We start from the raw sequence: 23,072 nt of genomic DNA on the forward strand, positions 1-23,072 counted from the left end.
GTGTGTATCTGTCTATCTATATGTATATATACAGTAATCAAGTTGGCACGCTTTTCCTATAAAGGAGTAGATGGTAAATATCTTTGGCTTTGTCGGCCGTACTAGCTCTGTTGTAGCTACTCAGCTCTGCCATCATAGTGTGAAAGGAGCCGTAGGCAATATATCAACTCATGTGCGTGGCTGTGTTCCAGTCAAACTTTATTTCTAGGCACAGGCAGCGTGGGCCTCAGCTTGCCCATCCCTGATCTAAGTAATTTTCGTATCGTGCCCATTGGCCTTGGACAGCTGTCAGTATTCCAAGTATAAAGTCCATTAAGTACTTTATAAAGATTCTGCGTTTTAGTGCCTCAAATCGGTGCCCTTGGTATTTGTTCCAGCTGAAGATGCAGAACCAACGGCACAGCTGCCTAAGTATTCCGTGTCTGCTTTTCTCTGCCGAATAAGCAGTGTGTCTAAGGGCCGTGAGTGATCATTTAGCAGGTTTTGCTGATGAATCAGGCCAGCGTTAATGGGGCAGGATGGTTCACTGCACGACTCGAATGGTTTGGGAAGCCATTTCTGAAAGAGGTATGGCTTAGTGGTTTCGCATTAAACAAAGCATGTACTCAGTTTGTTTTAAATCTGTTTTTATTGCCTAGTTGAATGAAGCACCTTCCCTCACCTGCTGTTTTCCTCTCTCATGAGATGGTAGCACCTTTCACCCTAAATGGGAAGGATTTTACTCTTCAAGATCTTTTTTTTTAATTTACTGTTTTTATTGAAGTATAGTTGATTTACAATATTGTGTTCGTTTCAGGTATACAGCAAAGTGATTTGATATGTGTAGAGAGATGTATATATATCTACATAGATATGTATATATCTATATTCTTTTTAAAAATTCGATTCCATTATAATTTATTACAAGATATTGACTATAGTTCCCTGTGCTCTACAGCAAATCCTTGTTGGTTATCTATGTGATGTATAGTAGTGTGTATCTGTTAGTCCCATACTCCTAATTTAGCCCTCCCCATCTTCCCCTTTGGTAGCCATAAGTTTGTTTTCTCTGTCTGTGAGTCTCTTTCTGTTTTGTAAATAGGTTCATTTGTACTGTTTTTTTAGATTCCACACACAAGTGATATCATATGGTATTTGTCTCTGTCTGATTTACTTCCTTAGTGTGATCATCTCTAGGGCCATCCATTTTGCTACCAATGGCATCATTTCAGTTTTTATGGCTGAGTAGTGTGTCTCATTGTGTCCACGCTGCATCTTCTTTATCCATTCATCTACTGATGGACAGTTAGGTTGCTTCCATGCCTTGGCTGTTGTGAATAGTGCTGCAGTGAACACCGGGGTGCAGGTATCTTTTCAGATTAGTTACTCTTGAAGGTCTTACTGTGCTTTATAAAAAACGTAGTGCTTGTGTTGAACCTTTCCCAGTTTCTCATGATGATACCCTTTTTTCTCCTCGGAAGTATCTTCACTTCGTCTGGTTATCCGCCGTTACCGTGTGTTATCTGAATTCTGTCACGCGCTTTTCCACGGCAGCAGTCCACCCGCGGTGTTTATAAACGCAGCAGAAGTGTGAGTAGACGAGACCTGTGGATTGTGTCCTTTTGGGGGGTGTGCTTCCTCTGGGCCATTGGTTGTCTGCCATGGTTAGGGTGAGTTAGGCAACATCTGTAGACCTTTTTGGTTGTCATGGCCGAGAGGAGGCTTGCTACTAGCATCTAGTGTGTAGAGGGACTTCCCTGGCGGTCCAGTGGTCAGGAATCGGCACTTTCACCTCCGTGGCTGCAGGTTCTGTCCCCTGGTTGGGGAACTAAGATCCTGCATACAGCACGGTGCAGCCAAAAAAAAAAAATCTGCCGTGTAGAGCCCAGGGATGCTGCTAAACATCTACAGTGCACAGGACTAAACATCTACAGTGCACAGGACAGCCCCTTCCAGCTCCCCGGCCCAGCGAAGGATGGTTTGTAGAGACCAGGGATGCTGCTAAACATCTACAGTGCACAGGACAGCGCCCTGGATGCTGCTAAACATCTACAGTGCACAGGACTAAACATCTACAGTGCACAGGACAGCGCCCCGGATGCTGCTAAACATCTACAGTGCACAGGACAGCCCCTTCCAGCTCCCCGGCCCAACGAAGAATGGTTTGGCCCAAATGTCAGTCATGCCACAGCTGAGAAACCTTCCTGAGGAGAGATTCATCGGGGATGCCTCTTGCTTAGCAGGAGGCAAGTCTGCGGGCTTCAGTGACCGCTCCAGGCCGCCCGCGCAGTGGACAGCAAGGACGCGCACACTGAGCCGTCCCAGGAATCTTTCATCAAGGTGCCACCCAGCTCTGCATTCTGCCCCTGTTTACCAACTTCCACACCTGCCATTGAGCAGCTCTGAGCATTTCCACCTCTGTCACTGACATCCGGTTCTCTGTTCCTCCCAGTGTCTTGTTGGGGAGAAGAAGGGATGCACTGAAAGCTGGGGGACAGCTGAGGAGGCGTAAGGCACACAAGTCATAGCACTGGCAGACTGAAAACGAATATGCTCATTAGCCCTGGAGCCTCGTTGGGAGGGGTGGTGCGCTGCTGGTGGCATATGGAGGTTGGCCACCCCCAACACAGGGGCATCCTTCCTGGAGATGCCGGTCTTCCAAGGTGGCGCATTACACGGCACCTTGGCACAGGGCAGTAACCGTGACCTAAGAGGAAGTGCTCAAGCAGGCCTCCCCGACAGAGGCTGAGGACGTCCCCCTGTTCCACGGTGAATGAATTCCAGAACCGGGAAGTACCCTAACGACATCAGTTGTCCTCATTGCATGGACAAGGCAACATGGAAAAGGGATGTTTCCACTAGTTCATGGTCTTCTATCTAGATTAAAAAGCATCTGCGGGGGCTTCCCTGGTGGCGCAGTGGTTCAGAGTCCGCCTGCCGATGTGGGGGACACGGGTTCGTGCCCCGGTCCGGGAAGATCCCACGTGCCGCGGAGCGGCTGGGCCCGTGAGCCATGGCCGCTGAGCCTGCGCGTCCAGAGCCTGTGCTCCGCAACGGGAGAGGCCACAACAGTGAGAGACCCGCGTACCGCAAAAAAAAAAAAAAAGCATCTGTGGAAACCATGTAAATGTCCATCGACAGATGAATGGGCTAAAGAAGATGTGGTACATATATACGATGGATTACTTACTACCCAGCCATAAAAAAGAATGAAGTAATGCCATTTGCAGCAACATGGATGGACCTAGAGTTGATTATACTAAATGAAGTGAGTCAAACAGAGAAAGACAAATACCATATGATATCACTTCTATGTGGAATCTAAAATATGACACAAATGAACCCATCTACAAAACAGAAACAGACTCACAGACATAGAGAACAGACTTGTGGTTGCCGAGGTGGAGGGTGGGGAAGGGATTGAGTGGGAATTTGGGATTAGGAGATGCAAACTATTATATGTAGAATGGATAAGCAACAAGGTATAGCACAGGGAACTCTATTTAATGTTCTGTGACAGATCACAATGGAAAGGAATATATACATGCATAACTGAGTCACTTTGCTGTACAGAAGAAACTAACACAACATTGTAAGTCAACTATCAATAAAATTTTTTTTAAAAATCTTGTGATAAACCATAATGGGAGAGAATATGAAAAAGAATGTGTGTATGTATAATGGAACCACTTTGCTGTACAGCACAAATTAACACAGCATTGTAAATCAGCTAGACTTCAATTAAAAATAAATTTAAACTAGAAAAAGTCTCTGTGTTCCTGCTGCTCTCGCCTCTGATGCTCCCTTCAGCTCCTTGAGGTACTCCTTAGCCCCGCGTGGTAGTAGAGGAAACGGAGGCCCAGCCCAGTGGAGTGGCCTGGCCCAGACCCTCAGGTCCTGTGTGGCTGAGCGAGGACGGAACCCAGGACTCCTGACGCTTTGTCTGCCTGGCCCTCCCACTTGCCTTGATGAAGTCTGGTTGGCCAGAAATCAGGAAGAAAGTCTCAAAAACAAGTGGACTGAAGGCAGCCACTGATTAGGAGGCCACGCAGATCTGTCCAAAGAAATGCAGCTGATGTAAAGTTAAACAGATAGGAGGCTCCCTTCAGCAGTGACATGGAACATTACAGCAAGGGTTTGAAGATAACCTAGCTTCCAGTCATGATTTACTGTCATCTCCAGTAGCGGACCCAAGTGTTCAAGGTCATGGTTCCCTTATAGAGCTTTATCCTCCTTAGTCATCATTTTGCTTTAGTGGGGGGACATTCCTTCTAGCAGATGGCTTTCAGCCCTCCTCTTTGCAGAAGCCTCAGACTCACACACACACACACACACACACACACCCATTCGTCTTCAGTGCTCCATCCCCTTCTTTCAGCCGTCCTTCACTGAGTATCGTCATCAACGTGTTCTAGAAATGGAATCTACTTGGAAGAGCAGTATCACGGGGAGAGATAAGAAAGCTATGCAACCAAACTATACACCCAACCCAGATAAAGAGAGCAACCAAGGACGTATTCAAGTCTTGGCTCAGAAGTGGGTTTGCACCCAGTTCTTTTCAAGTTGCCTGCACTGTATCTGTGGCTGCTGGTGGTCCAGCTAGGAATGGACTTGGCATCCACCTGGAGAATTGAAGAATTTTGGTTCCTGTGCCCGTGGGTCTTAGAGTAAGTAAGGTTAAAAAGGTGAACCTTGGAGTCACGTAGTCTAGAGTTGAAATTCTAGTTCAGCCTCTCATCACATGTATGGACCTTGGACAGGTTATCTTATTTCTCCAGCATGTGTCCTTCTCATGTGTAAAACAGAAACACCAACTCTGAACAGCTGCTCTGAAGATGGAGATAATGGACACAAAGTGCCCAGGTTGATTAAAGGTGGTAAGGTAGTCAGAATCTGCTGTGTTTCATGTGACTTAAGTAGCATTGCTAACAAATATCCTATATTATTAACACATATATGTGGAACCTAGAAAATGGTACAGATGAACCGGTTTGCATGGCAGAAATAGAGACACAGATGTAGAGAACAAATGTATGGACCTCAAGGGGGGAAAGTGGCAGGGGTGGTGGTGTGATTAATTAGGAGATTGGGACTGACATGGATACACTAATATGTATAAAATGGATAACTAATAAGAACCTGCTGTATTAAAAAATCAATAAAATAAAATTCAAAAAAAAGTAGCATTTTTATGGCCCTGTGTTACTTGAGGGAGTAAATGAGTGGGTGAGCAGATGAATGAAATAATACTTCTGTAGACTGAATTTTGTATTTCCCTTCTGAACACACACACACACACACACACACACACACACACACACACACACAAATACATATGCTGAAGCATAATCCCCAGTGTGATATTTGGAGGCAGAGACTTTAGGAGGTTATTAGGTCATGGGGATGGAGCCCTTGTGAATGGGATTGGTGCCCTTCTAAGAGGCCGCATGGAGCGCTCTTGCTCCTTCCACCTTGTGAGGTTACAGGGAAAAGACAGTCATCTGTGGACCAGGAAGTGGGTTCTCACCAGACACTGAATTTGCCAGTACCTTGATCTTGGACTTCAGCCTCCAGAACTGTGAGAAATAAATGTCTGCTGCTGACACCACCCAGTGTGTGGTGTTTAGTTATAGCAGCTGTAACGGACTAAGACATACACCAAAAGCTTGACTTTTCTCCCACAGCTGCTCCATCAGTCACTGAGATGTATTTGTCAGGAGCCCTGGTCACAGTCAAAGCTGTGCTCTGGTGGAACACTCTGTAGAAGTTTCTAGGTGGAGTTGTGTGGTGGGCTGCGATTGGTGTCCTACTGCCTGAGTTTGGAGCTAGTGACTGGGGTCTGTCAGTTACCCTTGGGAGATCTCAGGACCTGATCCGTAAAAGGGAGAAAAGAGAACGAGGGAATGACTGCAGAGGGTTACGGAATTAGGAGGAAATCCTTGGAGCAATGCCTGACTGAGAGAGTGTATACCGTGTAATGGCTGGCGGGTGTTATTTTATTACTACCGCGGCGGGCGTAGTCCTGCACTAGACCTTGTGAAGATACCAGGAGGATAACAAATGGCTCTCAGTCCAGTGTCCTGTCCCATCAGCTGGTGGAGACACGAATGGAAGAGATGGTAGGAGCCAGGTGGACGGGGCTGTCACCTAGGAAGAATTCTTATGAGAGAGAAGCCATTGTGGCCCAGAGTATATAGGGATGAGCCCATGCGATGGGGAGTCCGGCCAAGAACCCACTCGGTCCTGCTCCATCCATTGACCTCAGATTTTTCTAGTCTACCCCTTGCCGGAAAATGAGTGATAAAAGCTTAGAGATTAAGACCGTCCACAGGGTGGCAGAGACTCGGGGGGATAGAGTCATTGGTTAACACAGGGGTGGGTGGTTCTGTTCTGGCAGGAGTGGGTAGGGGAACGGAGGGCAGTGAGAGAGAAAACAAGTTAGAGGGAGAAGGGAAGGCTGACTGCAAAGGGCGTTTGTTCATGTCCTTCAGAGAGTAAGAGCAGAGGGACTCTGTGCGGGGAGAGCCTCTGAGGTGCTGTCCTGTACAGTCTAATTTAGGGGGTTACAGTGCATAAGGAAATGTACACAAGTTAATAGCAGCTACGGTGCTACTCCTGAAATAAGTATCAAGTGTCTGTTTTATATATTCTTAATAATGAGGCCATGAGCGGCAGGTGGGCTGAGCAACAGGGATTGGAGAGAGAAAGGGACGCAGATGCAGACAGAGCTCTTCTCGCCTGAGGGAACCTTCCCATCTGCTGAGCGTTTTGTTCATTGCAGAGGCTGGTTGTGTTTTGGTAACGAAAGGCAGAAGCACTGAGGATGTTGACTCTGATGGAGGGCAGGGGGCCCGCTGGGTTGATGAATGTGAGTGTGGCTCGAGCGGCGGGGAGACCCCCGCCAGCCACCCGCCAGCACGTAGGATGAGCCAGGGGTGATGGGAGGGCGCTCGTGGCGGAGACACCTTGGGAGTGGGCTGCCCGGGGCCCACACAGGTGAGGGTCTGACAGAGCAAAAGGCAGCCTGTGCCTCGGACCCGCAGCCCTGTCCCCCATGGCCCCGCAGCTCCCCCTGCCCTGCCCCGTGCCCTCCTTTATTGAAACAGGCATTGTTTGCGACCTGCAGTCACCGTCCTGACTTCGCTCCCGACGTTTGCCTCCAGGCAGCTCCATCCACACCTTACCTGCGAGCCCCTCTCACTTGCCCAGTGTTGTCAGCGGCCTCCTACGGAGGCACTTGCTGAGGGGTGCTAGGGGAGGAAGGGGGAAACCCAGCACCTCTTAGCCAAGGGGATCGCCCAGTGTTTCGGTAAAAGGACCCAAGGCCACACCACTGAGTCCGGACCGACCTCTTTTTCTTCGGGCAGTTGGTGGTGAGATTCATGTGCCGTGAGCACCGCAGGGAGGGTGCAGGCAGACGTGAGCCTGAACTTCTGGGAGGAGCCCTGCAAGCCAGGCCGAGAGCCCCGCGGTCTGACTGCTGTAACAGAAACCTTGAACCCGGGCCGACACGGGCCTGTTTGGCTTTTAAAACGCGGAAAGGGCTCTACCTTTACAGCTGTTTCCCGTCCCGCGCAAGTCAGAGGCCTGCCTTGCTCTGCGTCTCTCCCTCTCGCTGCCGGATCCTGCCCGCGACACCCCACATCGCAGGCCGGGCATCCTCCGGCCACGTCCCTTCCGCTGTTAAGCGCGTTGACATCAGCGGTGCCGCCTTCTAGGTCTCAGTGGCTGTGCCTTCCGCCCTTGGTCCAGGCTTCACGGAACGCTGGCCTCCCTGTCTTGCTGCAGGTTTTTCGCACTCGGCGTTCACGTTCGGTATCGAGAGCCACATAAGCCAGTCCAACATCAATGGGACTCTCGTGCCGCCGGCTGCCCTCATCTCCATCCTGCAGAAGGGCCTGCAGTATGTGGAGGCCGAGATCAGCATCAACGAGGTACGTGCACCCCCGGGGCGGGCCCAGGCCGCGCGCACGCTGCATCGTGCGCGCGCACACCCTGGATCGCGCGCGCGCTGGGAAGACGCGTCACCTTAGCACACGGTTCCCCGCCATCTCTCGCGGTCGGTTAGGGTTCCTTCTCTCTTTGCGGTAAATACTTTCTTCAGTGGGGGGTGGCGCTTCTGTTGTACCCAAGGAGCAATCTTCCGAGGCCCTTTAGGTGGTTGTGTCGTTTTCCATATCCATGCGCACATCGCCAGCTGTGGACTGACGTCACACTACGTTGCCAAATGGGAAAAACACGCAGCAGATCCGCAGCTGCTTTATACGTTCATCCCTGGGTATGCACCTGGGATTGGTTCCACGACCTGCCGCAGGTACCAAAACCCGTAGTGCTCGGGTCCCACAGTTGGCCCTCCTGTATCCGCAGATTCCACATCCGCGGATTCTAGCAGCCGCGAATGGTAAACGTAGTAGTAAATGTGTTGAAAAAAAAAAAAATCCACGTATAGTGGACCTTGCCAGTTCAGACCTGTGTTGTTCAAGGGTCAGGGGTACTTCAGGACAGGTGTGGGCCTTGCACGTGCACAGAAGACGCCCTCCCCCCCTGGAATATTTTGAGCAGTTCAGTCGAAGAGGGATCCTGGGAAACATTTGCCTAGAATCTGTGGTTCGTGTGGACCCGACAGAGGGCACAGCCAGAGACCACGGAGGACAGATGAGGACTGTTGTGTTCGAGAGGATTCCAAGGGATGGTTTTGTTACCCGTTGAAGAGCTGCAGGGGAAGGGGGCAGTTGTATCCATAATTATAAATTTAAGTCACTCCAATTTGTTTGTGTCCCCTCCCTCTTTATAGATTGGGGCACAGTGTTCCCTCCCTCTTTATAGATTGGGGCACGATGAGTCCTTGGGCCAACTTCATACCAATTTTTAAATGGGCTCTTTTGGTTGAAAACAGTGCCCGTCTCCCCTGTTCTATTTTGCTCTTGGGATCGTACTGTGAAGATGCCCGGGGCCTCCTGTGATGTCCAAGGCCTCCCTTGCATCTCGGTCTGAGCCCCTCTTACTTTCACCGCACTTCCCGCCGTCTCTCCTTCTTTCTGCCCTCGTTTCTCCCACCTCGGTCTGGCACGCTGCTCTGCCCCAACTTCCCGTCTCCTGTCACGGTCCATCCTGCACAGCTGACGCCGTCCACTGCCCACATGCCCCTCTTTACCACCAAGTGTCCCCTTCCCGGGTCACACCACCCTCGGGCCCAAGATCTTCCTGAACCCTTCAGTTTCCTCCATCCCCTCTCCTTCTGTACTGCTCTCACCCTTACAAGCCTGTCTTTTTTTTTCTTTTCTTAACATCTTTATTGGAGTATAATTGCTTTACAATGGTGTGTTAGTTTCTGCTGTGTAACAAAGTGAATCAGTTATACATATACATATGTCCTCATATCTCTTCCCTCTTGCGTCTGCCTCACAAGCCTGTCTTATGCATAGCGTTTAACTCCACTTTCTCTTCAGCTTTTAAAACTATGGAAGGAATGTATCTTGTGTTCTGTCACGTGTATTCCTCTGCTGTTTTCCAAAACCCCACATCCTTAAAAACACCTGAGTGTCTGCCTACCCTGCGCTCTTTCTTGCCTAACAACGGGCAGTCTCCTCTTTCCTTGTCTTACATTGGGTGCCTGGGATCTTCCACCAGCAACTTGAGGCCCTGTCGCGTCTCTCTTTCCACAAAACAAACAAGTGTGGGGATAGGGTTACAGGACCCCAGAGGCCCCACCGGCTCTCAGATTGTGTGATGCTGAGTGAGATTGGATTTCCCTTCCCCCTGCCTCTGTGGCCCCCTGCCCCAGTTTCCACGTCTTTCATCCGCGGAGAGGCCCCCATACCTTCTCTCTCTTGGCAATTCAAAGTCCAGTGTGTCCAGAGGAGAACGAAAGGTCATCTCATTTGTCACTTAGGTTTCGGGTAGTTAAAAGTGAGACAGTGTGCTTTTAGAGCTTAAACTAGAAGGTTTTTTGTCACCCTGGGCAGTTACAGCCTTTTGCAAAATCATCATCCACTTGGGGCTTGAATATACGAAGAAGGAAGGTGACGTAGAAGCCGGCTGACCCGTTGGTCAGCACTGGCCCCTCCGTGGCTGGAACCCGGGCAGCTGTGAGGTGACTGGCTCCTTTTCCCATGTTCTCTGTTATTTTATGTTGTTTCCCTGATTTTCAAGTATTGTATAGTAACCTGTAGTCAGCTGGGGTGATGTTTCATTCACACGCTGTGTTGCTGAAACTTAGGTCCTTCAGTTCTTCCTGATTTATGAGAAAACAGGCTAAAACGTGTTTGCACGTCCCGTAGACACACTGAGAGGCTCTGAGTTTCGTGTGAGTGATATCTGGAACGCTTTCTAAGGAAAGAACTCCCTCCTGTGTTGCTAAGTGTGTATGGAAATGTTTTCATTATCTATGGAAGCCAGAGACTCCAGGGAAGTTCGGAAAACAGGAATTGTAACTAAACAATGCTGTTGTTAGAATATCGTGGCCGTGTTAGTCTGTGCCCTGATCCCAGGAAGTCATTTCAGATGGTAGCAGATGTGTGTGTTTTATAGTACATCAGACGGACAGATGCGTTAGGAATCATATCGTGAGCGGTGCGGGAATGTCTCATTTGGGCCTGCGGTCTCCGAAGAGATGTCTGTCCTATCAAAGGAGAGCGGTTCCACACTTGTCAGAGCGCCTGGGCGGGGTTTCCCACCCTCGGCACTCTTGACACTTGGGGGCCAGATCATTCCTTGCTCCGGGGCTGTCCTGGGCCCTGGGGGGTGTGGAGTAGCGTCCCTGGTCTCCACCCGCTAGACGCCAGGAACACCTCCACAGTCGTGACCACCAGAAATGCCTCCAGACTTGACCACATGTCCCCCGAGGGGGTAGAATCGCCCCCCTGTTGAGGACAGTGCGTCAGGGGTAGCCCTGTTGTCGTGACAGGAAGTATCCGGATGCAGGTTGGTATTTACCGAGTGCTGGGTGCCCTCTGGCAGCAGCAGGCACACTGGGCCCTCCATGGACACTCACTCTTGCCGGCCCCTACCCGCCTGCGCGCTCTGGGATCCCTTGCCCTGGCTCAGGACGCCCGGTCCGGCCCCGCCTGCTCGGCGGCCCCGCGGCTCCCGGGATCCTGCGTGTCTGTCCCCGACGCGCACCCGTCTCGCTAGGAGCTGACATCTGTGCCTGGGCTCTGTCCGCAGGACGGCACGGTGTTCGACGGCCGCCCGATAGAGTCGCTGTCCCTGATTGACGCGGTGATGCCCGACGTGGTGCAGACGCGGCAGCAGGCCTTCCGGGAGAAGCTGGCGCAGCAGCAGGCCAGCGTGGCGGCCACGGCGGCGGCGGCGGCCCCGGCGGCCCCGACGGCCCCGGCGGCCGTTTCCCAGCAGAACCCACCAAAGAACGGCGAGGCCACGGTGAACGGGGAAGAGAACGGAGCGCATGCGATAAGTGAGTGCGGGGCTCCAGAGCTTCGCGCTCCGGCAGCTTCTCCCTCGTCTGAGTCTGGGCAAGTCCTGCAGACCCCTTCCAGGCCTGCCTGCTGGGCGGTGCGTATGCGGCAGCGTCTAGGGCTGGCTTGTTCTGTGGCCAGGAGGGCTTCGCGCTCTGTTCTCACTGAGATCCTTGGACGCAGCATTCTCTCAGCTTTAGGAGGTTGTGCTACTCTGAGGACTCATTTGTTCCACCTGTGATTACTGTCGGGCACAAAAAGGAGGCCCCCGCACCGTCCTCCGGCCTTGCGGACGAACTCGGACCTGACACTCGGAGCTCACGGTCACTGACGGGGCACCCGGCACAGACAGCAAGTGCCGTCTTATTTGGTGGTTGCAGCAGGGTCCCTGTTAGGTAATGGCCCTGAAGCGTCCGGCAGACGAGTCGGAGAGCATGAACCTTTACCCAGGGAGCCTGCCGGCACTTTGACACGCAGCTTATCAACCCGGAGACGGCTTCAGGGTCTGAGCTCAGAGTGTGTGTGCGCACTGCGCACGTGCGTGTGAGTGTGTGCATGCGTGTGTGCGCTTCCTCCTTTGAAAATCATTTCCCTCCGAGCAGCCATGCCGCCCCTGCGGGGGCAGCTCATCCCCCCACCCCGGCACGGGCCCTCTCCCGCTAGAGTCGAGATGCAGCTCTGCGCTGCGCGGGAAGCCGGGGCAGGCTGCAGCGCGGGTTATGTTACAGCAGGGTGGCTCGAAGCCCATCTGTCTAGCGTCCGATGAAAAGACCTCCCGCCGGCAGGCCCCATGATCACTGTTAACGAGGTCCCAGATGACGGGACAGGGAAAGAAGAAGGAAAAATAGGTGGCTTGTACCCACAGGTCATTTATGGGCTGCCCACTCCCGTGGGATACATCCCTCAAGGCGCCCAAAATAAAGAGAACAGGAAGGAGGTACGTGTCCTTGTCTTTAGGCTTCCGCCCCAGGCAGCGATCCTAATTGGTGAGCTCTGAGAAACCTCTGTATCCGCCGAGACAGAAATTTTGCAGACTTATAAATTGCACCGTGTATTTTAAATCTTAACCTCTAAGGGAGTGTGGCCACGTGGAGACCGTCGCATGCCTTAAGGAACGCTGGTGGCCGGCAGGCCTTTGTTTCAGGAGTCCCTAAGCGTTACTTTTCACCCGAGGGCTGGCCGGCACCCCATCCCACGTACACCGTCCGGTGGTTTCCGACTCTCACCTTGTTCCGGAAACTAGTCCCACCTGCTCTTTGCTCCCATCTTGCTACAAGGCAGGCTGTGGCCTGAATGGAGTCTCTGAAGTGACCGTTCATTCTGATCTTCAAGAATCTTTTTTCTTGTGCCACAGAGGGGGAAAACGGCCACTACCCAGGGGGAATCTCTTCCGGGTGGCACTTAGCATGCCCTGTTGCCCTTCCAGAGCCTGGACCCTGTGGGTCATCTGGAGGGAGGACTGCTTGGGTTCAGAAACCTGTTGGTTCTGCTTGGCTTGAAAAGCATGGTACGCGGACGACTCCAGTCAGAAGATAGCACTTGAGTCCCAAGACTCTGAGGGGTTGAGGGTAGCAAGCTTCCGGCAGAATGATGGCCTGCCCCCGTGGTAGCTTCACAGGTAGGGAGCTTCACAGCTAAGCACCTCACAAGGGTGCTTCTGGGTAAGACCCACTGTCCCGTCAAGAGAAGGAACCTTCCGCCTGCTCAGGAGCCGGCTGGCTGTCATCTTTTCTGTCCAGTCTTCTTCTGGCTGTTGTTAGAAATTAGCCTCGCCCTAGTTATAGAGAGCAAATACCGGTTTTTATTCCTCTCTCAAATTTGGAGACTGTCAAGAAATGTCACGTATCTAGTAAATTACACAGAACCCATGATTTGGTTGTCATCGCCATGGGTGACGGCAAAGGAGGTTGTTTGTAAAACCCACGTGCCCTGAGGATGTTTCCTTGGTATCCCTCAGACCTGTGTCTTTCCCTGTTTCCTGTGACAGATAATCATTCGAAACCAATGGAAATAGACGGAGACGTGGAGATTCCACCCAATAAAGCCACCGTCCTTCGGGGCCATGAGTCTGAGGTGTTCATCTGTGCCTGGAACCCTGTCAGTGACCTCCTGGCTTCCGGGTAAGGGTGTCCGGCTGGGGGTGCCCAGGGTCTGGGTGTCCGAGTCCTCCCTCACAGGACATGCGCTCCCCCTCCGTACCTTGTTGGTGGCATCTTCCCAGTGAGTGCAGACCAGGGCTTGGGGCGCCCCGAGTACCTCAGGCTGTGCAGAAGTGCCCGGTCCAGCCGTTTTCTCAGCGGGCTGGGGAGCAATGCACAGACATTTCAAATCACTAAGTGCAAAAAAAAGGTCGGGAAGAGAAAACCACTGTGAGTCAGCGATATCGAAAAGACGGAGGACCCCGTGCCGAGGATGCCCGACCTAGCCAGACAGCAAGTAGTGATGAGCATTGCTGGCCCTGGGACCGGAAGCTGAATGCTGTGTGTGTTCCTTGCACAGATCTGGAGATTCAACCGCAAGGATATGGAACCTCAACGAAAACAGCAACGGGGGCTCCACGCAGCTCGTGCTGAGGCACTGTATACGGGAGGGGGGGCATGACGTCCCCAGTAACAAAGACGTCACCTCGCTGGACTGGAACGTAAGCCTCCGCCCCCGCCCAGACACTTGAACATCTGTAAACCACAGCGAGGGCCGCCGTGGTGCTGATGGAGCCGGGCAGACGCAGGAAGGGGGCAGTATTGTTGGTCAGCCCCCCTGGGGGCTGGCCCCCGTTTCTGAGCGCTCCTCCCGAGGCCCTCCGTGTTGGCGGACCTCTAGCTGGGTGTTCCCTAGCCACACGTTGGCAGGATGGAGTCTGGGGGTTTTATCGGGGAACCCGTTCTGCTGGCGCTCTGTGAGTCGTCACGAAGGAAAGATGACTTTCCACCCTGACGCCTCAGCACCTGTGTTACGTGCATTTAACACGTGAGAGACGCAGAGCTCTCTGACTTCTTTTTTTTTTCCTGATTGGAACATCTTTTGATTTTCTTGCCCTTTATCATGTTTATGCATATTCTGCATTTCACCACTCTTCCCCATTTGCACATATTTTTAAGAGCTCACCTAAGTCTCCAGGAGTCTCACGATAACTTTTCGTACCGTATTTTTATGGACGTCGTCAGTGGTGAGGGGTTGCAATGTGTTTCTCTTGCCCCCTCGCCTCCTTGATGGTTGTATGCGGGGAGCCTGTTTGGTCTCACGTTTTCATTGAAGGGCAGTGCGAGCTAAAGTAGGCCAGCGTGACTGGTGAGTCTCGTGACTGGGAACCTGTTGTTGACGTCAGGTGCTGCCGCCCAGGGATAATGCGAGGGGCCCTTTTCCACTGCTGCCCCTACTAAGCTGCTTCTGTCGCTCTGTGTTTCTCTCTGGCCTGCAGAGTGACGGCACACTGTTGGCTACAGGTTCCTATGATGGTTTTGCAAGAATATGGACGGAAGACGGTAAGTCCTGACGCCCTTGTGTTGGGGTCGGAGAGGAGGTGCTTGGCCTGTCGTCATCCGGGGAACAGACTGAGGCCCGGAAGTCACCCCGCTTGCTGTGTTTGTGTTTTACGTACCAGGTAACCTGGCCAGCACCTTAGGCCAACATAAAGGCCCCATCTTTGCCTTGAAATGGAACAAGAAGGGGAATTACATTTTGAGTGCTGGAGTAGACAAAGTGAGTGTTTGCTTAAGATACATTGCTGTCATCTGTAGGTGCCTGTTTATGTTTAATCTCAGATAACATCATGCTTTCTACGAATTCTGAGAATTCTGCCTCCCGTTAAGAAATCAGAGGGATCTGTTTTGTTTGCTTCTGTGGTTTTGGTCTTAGTGTTCATTTCTAGCACATCGTGTCTTCATGTACCGTAGACTGCTCTACAGACCTTTATCAAAGCTCTCCCCCGGCCCGTCACACCTTTTACCTTGAGGTTCATAGTTCACTGATAGAAAGAAGAAAATCCCCAAATTGCGTTTGTCCACTGCTTGAAGAAGCCCACTGGCGTGGGGTGTCCTCTGCATAAACTTACCCCACCCGCCCAGAGTGATCTTAGGAACACAAACGGTTTTCTCTCCCCAGGCTTCCGTTTTCCCAATCTGATGACTTGTTGCGTCGCGCTAGACCGCAGGCTTCCCTGAGGGCAGGAGTAAGGTAGACACCCATGCGAGGGGCGGGGCTCACTGGGATGATGTGGCCCTTTTCACAGAGGGGGAAATGGAGCCCCAGAGAACTTCACTAATTTGCCTCGGGACACATTGGTATAAAGTCGGATCGGACGGAGACTCAGGCCCTGGACGCCAATAACAACTGCCCTGTAGCTTTCACACTCTGCCAGAGAATTCTTTGCATCTTCAGGTCCTCCCTGCCCCTGAGGCCGTTCTTTATAATCATTTTGGATTTTCTACCTGATTATCCTCTGTTTCTACCAGGCAATGAACTGGATGGTTAGTGGAAATGCACATTTGGAATTCTAGTAGCCTCTGAGTCAGACACTATCTACCATGATTAGTCAACCGTGGCAGGAATAATAGTTACTTTCTGTAAAGTGATACTCTCGGGGAGGAAATGTAATTTAGGGATGTTGACTTTGACCTTCAGCGCGAGCTTAACCCAAAGTGGCTAAAATGTACTTCAGTTTCTTGAAAGCTTTTGTGTAAGGAATACTTTCTTTTGCCCAGTGTATATTTAATGTTAAAACATCAACAAGTTGTTACAATTATTGATGGTAGTAGGTGAAATTGTATCAGAATTGTGGAAGGGTTTATATGTTCTCTGCCTTGCCAGATTTGTGAGTGGCTCAATTAAGGAAAACAGTTATACTCTGTCAAACAAAAAATTGTTGGGAATTCCCTGGCAGTCCAGTGGTTAGGACTCCGCACTTTCGCTGCCAAGGGCCCGGGTTCAGTTCCCGGTTGGGGAACTAAGATCCTATTAAGCTCTGCGGCGCGGCCCCCCAAAAAAGCAAACTGTTAATTGGTCTGGAGCTGACCGAAAGTTTCAGAGATACTCATTGCTCTGAGTACTTCCTCTGAAAATTACTGCTGTCGATACGAAATAGAACTAGTTCTTCTTAAAGTAAAATCTTTATTAAACGTCATTGACAGGGAGGTGTAAAGGTTCCAATTCAGTTGAAAATTCCAGTTGATTAAGAACTAATTCCAGTGGTCTTCATCGAGCTGCCAGATGGCTTCTTCCCTAAGTGTCTCCCAACATTAGTACAGTCGTAAGCATTTGTGATTTACTTTGTTTTCCGGGGAGGAGATCTTTTCTTTTTTTTTCTCCTTCTATATAGACCAATAAATCAGTGCCAGACCCCAGTGTAACCCAATTCTCTACTCTGTCTAGTGATCCCAATTCACGGAGTGAGTGACGGTCAGGGGAATTTTCAGAAATACCCATTTCTGCAGCTTTTCATTGGGAAAAGTACCAAAAAGGTGTTTATCGTTACAGTTTTTCCAATAGTTTTTCATGTTTGGGGATAAGGGGGATTTCCCACCAAAACTGGTAGTTTTGCGAGTATCAGTTCCAGCTGCTGTGTCTGGTGGAGTAACCAGCGCACGTGGCCAACTTCATGCGTGTGACCCTCCGGATCGTCAAGTGTGTAAGGGCGCCCTGGGTTCCAAAGACACGGGTGAAAAAGAGAATGCCAGATATCTTGTTGATACGAGTATACGGATCTCACGCTGAAACGATAATATTTTCGCCATGCTGGAGTGAAATGAATTTTGTTAAAATTAGTTTTACTGGTTTCTTTTTTAATTTTTTCGTGTGGTGACTGAACATTTTAAACTTCCTGTGTGACTTGCATGCTATTTATATAGTGCTTATTGGACAGTGCTGCTTTAGAAAAAAGAGGGGCTCACTGCATTTTCTTATATCATAAATGTTTCTAGAGAAAACTTTGCAAGAAGAATAGTAGCTAACTTTTTTTTTTTTTTTTTGCGGAGCACAGACAACAATAATTTGGGATGCCCACACAGGAGAGGCCAAACAGCAGTTTCCGTTTCATTCCGGTGAGTATTTTTTTTAAATTTCCCTTTTTATTCTTTGTCATTCAAAAATAATAATTCAGAGTCCTAGGAGGTGTCCCTTAAAGTAATGGTGAACGCCTAGAGGATGGCAGGCACGGAATATAGCTGGTAGGGAGGAAACCCTTCTCACAGGAAGCACTGCTCTTGAGGCCTCCAACATACAGATACCCTCGGCGCTCGCTCGCTCCAAAGTTTCATTGCAAAGCTGCAAACCCCAGCCGAACTGGTGTGGGCTCCCTTCTGCTGCTGCCCCAAGGGCGCTGTGTCAGGGGCGTCCCTAAGACCTCGCCCGGCGTCAGCAGTTCACCCAGGACGACTCCCAGGGCGTGCAGCTGAATTCATAGCGCAGATGTATTACAGTAAAAGGATACAAAGCAATGTCAGCAGAGGGCAAAGGCACACGGGGCGAGATCCAGACCTTCCAAAGGTTGTCTCCTGACGGAGTCGCGTAGGACATGCTGGGTTCCCCCGAAAGCGAGCGGTGATCATGCGTGTGACAGGTTGTGTGAAGTCAGCAGAGCCTGGTGCCCAGCATTTCTGGTTCGTAGGCACCCTGTGCCCGCCTGCACCCGAATGCTTCACTCCCAGGAGGAGCGTGGGATTCAGTATAAACCACGTTGTTTGCACAGACAGTGGAGGCACAGAAGCCATTCTTACCAGTTAGGCCATGGTGGGAAGTCCGAATTCCCAGACTCGGGCCAACGCCATCCTTGCCGCCAAGCCTTCCTACAGGGAGCGGCGTCAGGCCTGCAGTGGTCTTGCCTGCACGGATGTGTAGCTGCTGTTCTCGACCGCACACGTCTGTGTGTGTGTTGGGTCCTCACCAGGCCACGTGGGGCAGCCAGGGGTCTAGGGAGTCCAGGTTCCCAGATTCCCCCCTCCCCTGATGCTTCATGTTCCGTGGGACTGAGTCCTGTTGTTAGATGTGGTCTCTTATCTGAGGACAGAGGTGGAAACTGATAAACTGTTGGGAGAAGCTGGCTTGAAGTCGACAGCAGGGCGTAGGTGCCGCTTCCCGTCACGGGAGGCGTCTGCTCCACTGAGAGGGAATCGCTGCGTGTACAGGGTTTACATCTTGCTGTGTCAGGTGGCCCGGGACAGCGTTTAGGAGGGGAGCAGAGGGGCTTTCCTGCTGGGTATTCCTGGGTGCCTGGTGACGGTCTGAACCAGAGGACTGGCCCTGAGGACTCCCCAGGACGGTGCATCTCCTCCGTGCCCAGGAAGGGCTCCACGCGGGGGACGTGGTCCTGCAGGGAGCAGACTAAGAGGAAAGGTCCCGACCAGGCCTTGACACGACTGGGACACATGCGTGGACGCCAGCCTCTGTGACTCCACGCGGCACTCCGTTCCCTCCTGACGGAGGCAGACCTGGGAGGCGCCGGCTTGCACCCCGCTGCCCCGGAGAGGCAGCCCACCTCTTCCACGGCTGTCCTTGGGACCACACCGGAGACACCTGCTGGGGCTGCCAGTGAATTTTCTTGTTGCTTTAATCTGATACCGTTGATGATGTGGAAGTTGGTGGACGTTTTATAGAATATATTTCCCCACGAGGAAATGGGCAGGGCTCCAAGAGCAGGCAGCCTGGCGTCCCGACCTGTGTCTGTGTCTGTGTGTGTGTGTGTGTGTGTGTGTGTGTGTGTGTCTGTGTCTGTGTCTGTGTGTCTGTGTGTGCCTGTGTGTGTGTGTATGTGCCTGTGTGTGTGTGTGTCTGTGTGTGTGTGTCTGTGTGTGTCTGTGTGTGTCTGTGGGGGTGTGTGTGTGCGCCTGTGTGTGTACGTGTCTGTGTGTGTGTGTCTGTGTGTGTGTGCCTGTGTGTGTGTGTCTGTGTGTCTGTGTGTGTGTGCGCGCGCCTGTGTGTGTCTGTGTGTCTGTGTGTGTGTGTGTCTGTGTCTGTGTGTGTGTGTCTGTGTGTGTCTGTGTCTGTGGGTGTGTGTGTGCGCCTGTGTGTGTGTATGTGCCTGTGTACGTGTCTCTGTGTGTGTCTGTGTGTGTGTGTGTGTGTGTGTGTGCGCGCGCCTGTGTGTGTCTGTGTCTCTGTGTGTGTGTGTTTGGAGCGGGCAGAATATACAAAGCACTCGCCACTGTCTAGTTGCACGACATTTCTGTCATCCCGTAAGGAGACCCCTTGCCCGTGAGGAGCTCGCTGTCCACTCCCCCTTCCCCATCCCCGGTGCCCCAGCCTCCAGGTTTTGATCTGTGTGTGTCGTCTCCATGTCAGACCTCTGTGCTGTAGACTCCGCAGACCAAAGCAAGTGAGCCTGGTGGGTTTCCATCGTGTTTGGCATAAATCCCAAGACCATCGCTACCTCTGCTGCCGGGACGGATGCAGTGACAGGGCAGAGGCGTAGAGCCCCAGGTGTGCTGACATCCGTGCGCACGTGGTGGGGGATATCTGTGATGAAGAGAGCTCTGGCTTCTGTTTTTCAGAGGATGATTTGCCCAAAATAGCCATCAGTAAGGTTCGTCTAACAGTTTTATCTTAAGAGTTCGTGTACCAAGGCTTCCAGCGGAAATTAGTATTCCCAGAGCATTCCCAAGGTCCATGGGACGGCTTTCCATCCTGCAGACCACATGTCTCTTGTGTCCTGAGAGAACTTCTCACCTGCGGTGTTGCTGCCCACGAGGTCGACCCGTATCCCGTTGCTGGGGCAGGAAGCTCTGTGTGTTCTCTGCTCTTTCTTTGTGGTGACAAGTGGTGTGGTAGAGATTGTCCAGGATGGAAGGAAAGAAACGGTGCTGTTTTTCAGGAGGAAGCGCAGGCAGGGAGAGCGGTAGGGGCACCTTTCCTTAGCATTTGATGGGTTGATCTGTGAAACCGCCTTGCCCCGTAGGTGTTCGCCATGAAGGCCTGGTGGGGCGCGTCCGCTGTTTACCAACAGCAGGAAGTGTCAGCTGAGAGCCTGACGGCGTTCCCCCGCTCAGCAGTGACAAGGAACAGTTACCAATCGACTACTGATAACACGTGACGGCTTGGATAGGTTCTCAAGGGGGTTCTGCCGCATGGAATAAGCCCGTCTGCAGGGGTCACATGCTGGATGACGCCATTGACGTAACATTCTCGAAATGACGAAATGTTAGATGTGGAGCCAGAGTTGAGGGGTGGTCCAGGGGGGGCTCGGTGTGCTGGTAACGTGGCACAGGGAGGTCCTCGTGGTGATGGAACAGGGTTCCGGATCTTGACTGCGGTGGTCGTTACACAGGCCTGCGCGTGTGATCAAACAGTGCCGCACTGCACACACGTGGCGCGCGTTCACCTCCTGGGTCTGGGCGTTGTACTGTAGGGGCATAAGATGCCACCAGTGGGGGAAGGGTACAACGTGGGGCCTCTCTATTACATCTCTGCAGCGTCCTGCGATTCCGTAAGCATTTCAAAGTTAAATTTTTTTTTTAAAAAAAGCGAAGTAATGCTTGGCTGTACCTGGACTGCTGCCGACGGTCAAACCTCATTGGCCAAGTGTGGGCAGGGAGGCCACACAGACCCCCAGAATAGCTTAGCCCCACCCACACTGGATGGTGAGCTCCCGGGGGCAGGGCAGGGTCCTGGCAGCAGCATCGACGCAGAATGGGGCCAGACACCTGAGTACACAGCATCCTCCGTTTAGATGGCAGGGGTTCAGCGCACGTTAATTCTTAACGGCCAGGTGCTGGTCACCAGCCCCCGAAACGCCCGCCAGATTGTCCCTCTTCCAGGCGTATTAATTGCACACCCCGCTGCAGAGGCTGGCCCAGGAATTCGTGATTTGGCTCCTGCAGTGTCGTAAACAGCAGCAGCTGCGGCTTTGCTCTTCGCGCTCTGGCTCCTGGGAACATCCTTCTGACCAAGTGGATCCGGTTCCTTTGTTCCACTGGGCACACGTGGGAAATGCAGCAGAAACCGTGGGCCCGTGCTGGACCGCTCTGCAGGGGGTGTGACACACAGAGATGCACGCCCTGGGGTGTTGAAAGAGCCTGCTGCCTCCCGGCCACATCCTCCCACCCGTAGCCTCTGTGTGGGGACAGAGCTGGACAGGGGAGCCAAGGGGATCCAGCCCTGCAGCTGTGGAAGGCTGGCGCGTGTGCACGGGTGCACCTCTTGCTTTAAGGCTGAGCACGGGAGGGGCAGTCCGAGTTAGCGTATCCTGAGGAAGCTGGATTCTTCTCCCAATTCAGTGCTGACCTGCCTGTAAGAAACACACGTGGGACATGGTCAGGGATCGATCTGTCGATGAAGATCTCACCAGGGGCTTGCAGGACTTAACCCTCTGTTTGTCCAGAAACAAGGAAGTGTGTGGAGAGAACAAAGATGCTTAGTCGTCTCTCGGGGAGGTCGGGAGAAGGGAAGAGGGCCGTCACCATCCCTCAAACCTCACAGAGCTCTTGGAGCCACTCGCCCCTGAGAAAGGCCCAGGAGCCAGAGGCAGTGTTCACCATAAGGTCACTTGCGTCCCCTCAGGCTGTCCCCTTGTCAACGATGAGCATCCTCCAGTTGGTGGAATGCATTCATTGTGTGGTGGGGGATTTTGGGGGGCCGCGGCACGTGGCCTGCGGGATTTCAGTTCCCCAGCCAGGGATGGAACCCGGGCCCTCGGCAGGGAGAGCACGGAGTCCTAACCGCTGGACCACCAGGGAAGTCCCTGTGGGAGATTTTCTCAGTGCGGATACCTTGAACACATGATATGAAATCTTTTTCCTCTCCTCTCTATCTAACACAAATCCAGTCAGCCCAGCACAGTGATATTCCTGGGAGCGGCAAGGTGCGGGAGAAGACAGCGTGCTTCTCCCCTACCCTGTCTCACCTGTGCCAGGGGAGCAAGAGACTGCGCTTATGCCGCCCGAGGTGTCACAGGGTCTCGCTCCGGAGGCCTCTGGGCATCCCTCCAAATGTGAAGGACAGACTTTCAGGTCTGTGGGGGACAGAGGCTGTGTTCACACTGGGGGTGCTGCTTTATCTTGTCCTTAGGCATCTTGACTATGCTGTTACTTCTTCTAAGTTGCCTGAGCTCTGTGCACAACTGCTAAGTGCAAATGTTCCCCCCTGACCATTTGCTGCTCCACAGCCCCTGCCCTTGACGTGGATTGGCAGAACAACACTACCTTTGCTTCGTGTAGCACAGACATGTGTATCCACGTCTGCAGACTCGGCTGTGACCGCCCGGTCAAAACGTTCCAGGGACACACAGTAAGTGCGAGTTCTGACTGTGGGGCTCAGGTTCGTGCGAATGTGCTGGGAGCTGGGAGCTGGCTCCTCTCTGCCTAGAGTTAAAGGATGCTGTGACTGCAGACCAGTTCTTGTGCAGCCCACTGCTCCTTGGGCTGTTGTAGCTATCTCAGGTGATTGGCTAACCCAGTTATCCATCTGGGAAGGCAGTGTAAAAAAAAAAAGTGACCTGAGATGAGCCAGATGTTGGATTTTGCAGGAAAGACTTTAAAGTAGCTATTATTAGACTGTATGAGGAAACAAAGGAAAGGCTGTTTGTAATGAGTGAATAGATGCAGAAGGGCAGCAGAGGAAGGAAAACTGTTCTTAAAACAGTCAAGGGGAAATCTCAGAATTGAGAGGTAGAATGTCTGAAGTGAAAATCTTAATGGATGGTGGAGGGATTGCAGAAATAAGGTTAGTAAACCTGAAGAGAGATCACAGAAG

At 52.0% G+C, this 23,072-nt stretch overlaps 1 protein-coding gene across 12 annotated transcripts in view; it reads left to right on the forward strand.

Moving 5' to 3' along the window:
* TBL1X (transducin beta like 1 X-linked) overlaps positions 1-23,072 on the forward strand; it is a 227,141-nt gene that overhangs the window by 193,821 nt on the left and 10,248 nt on the right. For 8 of the 12 annotated variants that reach the window (XM_049704929.1, XM_012531503.3, XM_033420229.2 and 5 more), the window contains 8 exons: positions 7,768-7,913; positions 11,146-11,395; positions 13,384-13,516; positions 13,896-14,037; positions 14,815-14,878; positions 14,998-15,095; positions 17,371-17,431; positions 22,486-22,607. In XM_049704929.1, coding sequence (XP_049560886.1) covers positions 7,768-7,913; positions 11,146-11,395; positions 13,384-13,516; positions 13,896-14,037; positions 14,815-14,878; positions 14,998-15,095; positions 17,371-17,431; positions 22,486-22,607 — 1,016 coding nt within the window. Of the gene's footprint in view, positions 1-7,767; positions 7,914-8,136; positions 10,903-11,145; positions 11,396-13,383; positions 13,517-13,895; positions 14,038-14,814; positions 14,879-14,997; positions 15,096-17,370; positions 17,432-22,485; positions 22,608-23,072 lie in introns of those variants that run through there. The other 4 variants (XM_049704930.1, XM_033420232.2, XM_033420230.2 and 1 more) reach the window with 4 other exon arrangements.

This window comes from Orcinus orca, chromosome X (genome assembly GCF_937001465.1).
Source record: "Orcinus orca chromosome X, mOrcOrc1.1, whole genome shotgun sequence".
Lineage (NCBI taxonomy): Eukaryota > Metazoa > Chordata > Mammalia > Artiodactyla > Delphinidae > Orcinus > Orcinus orca.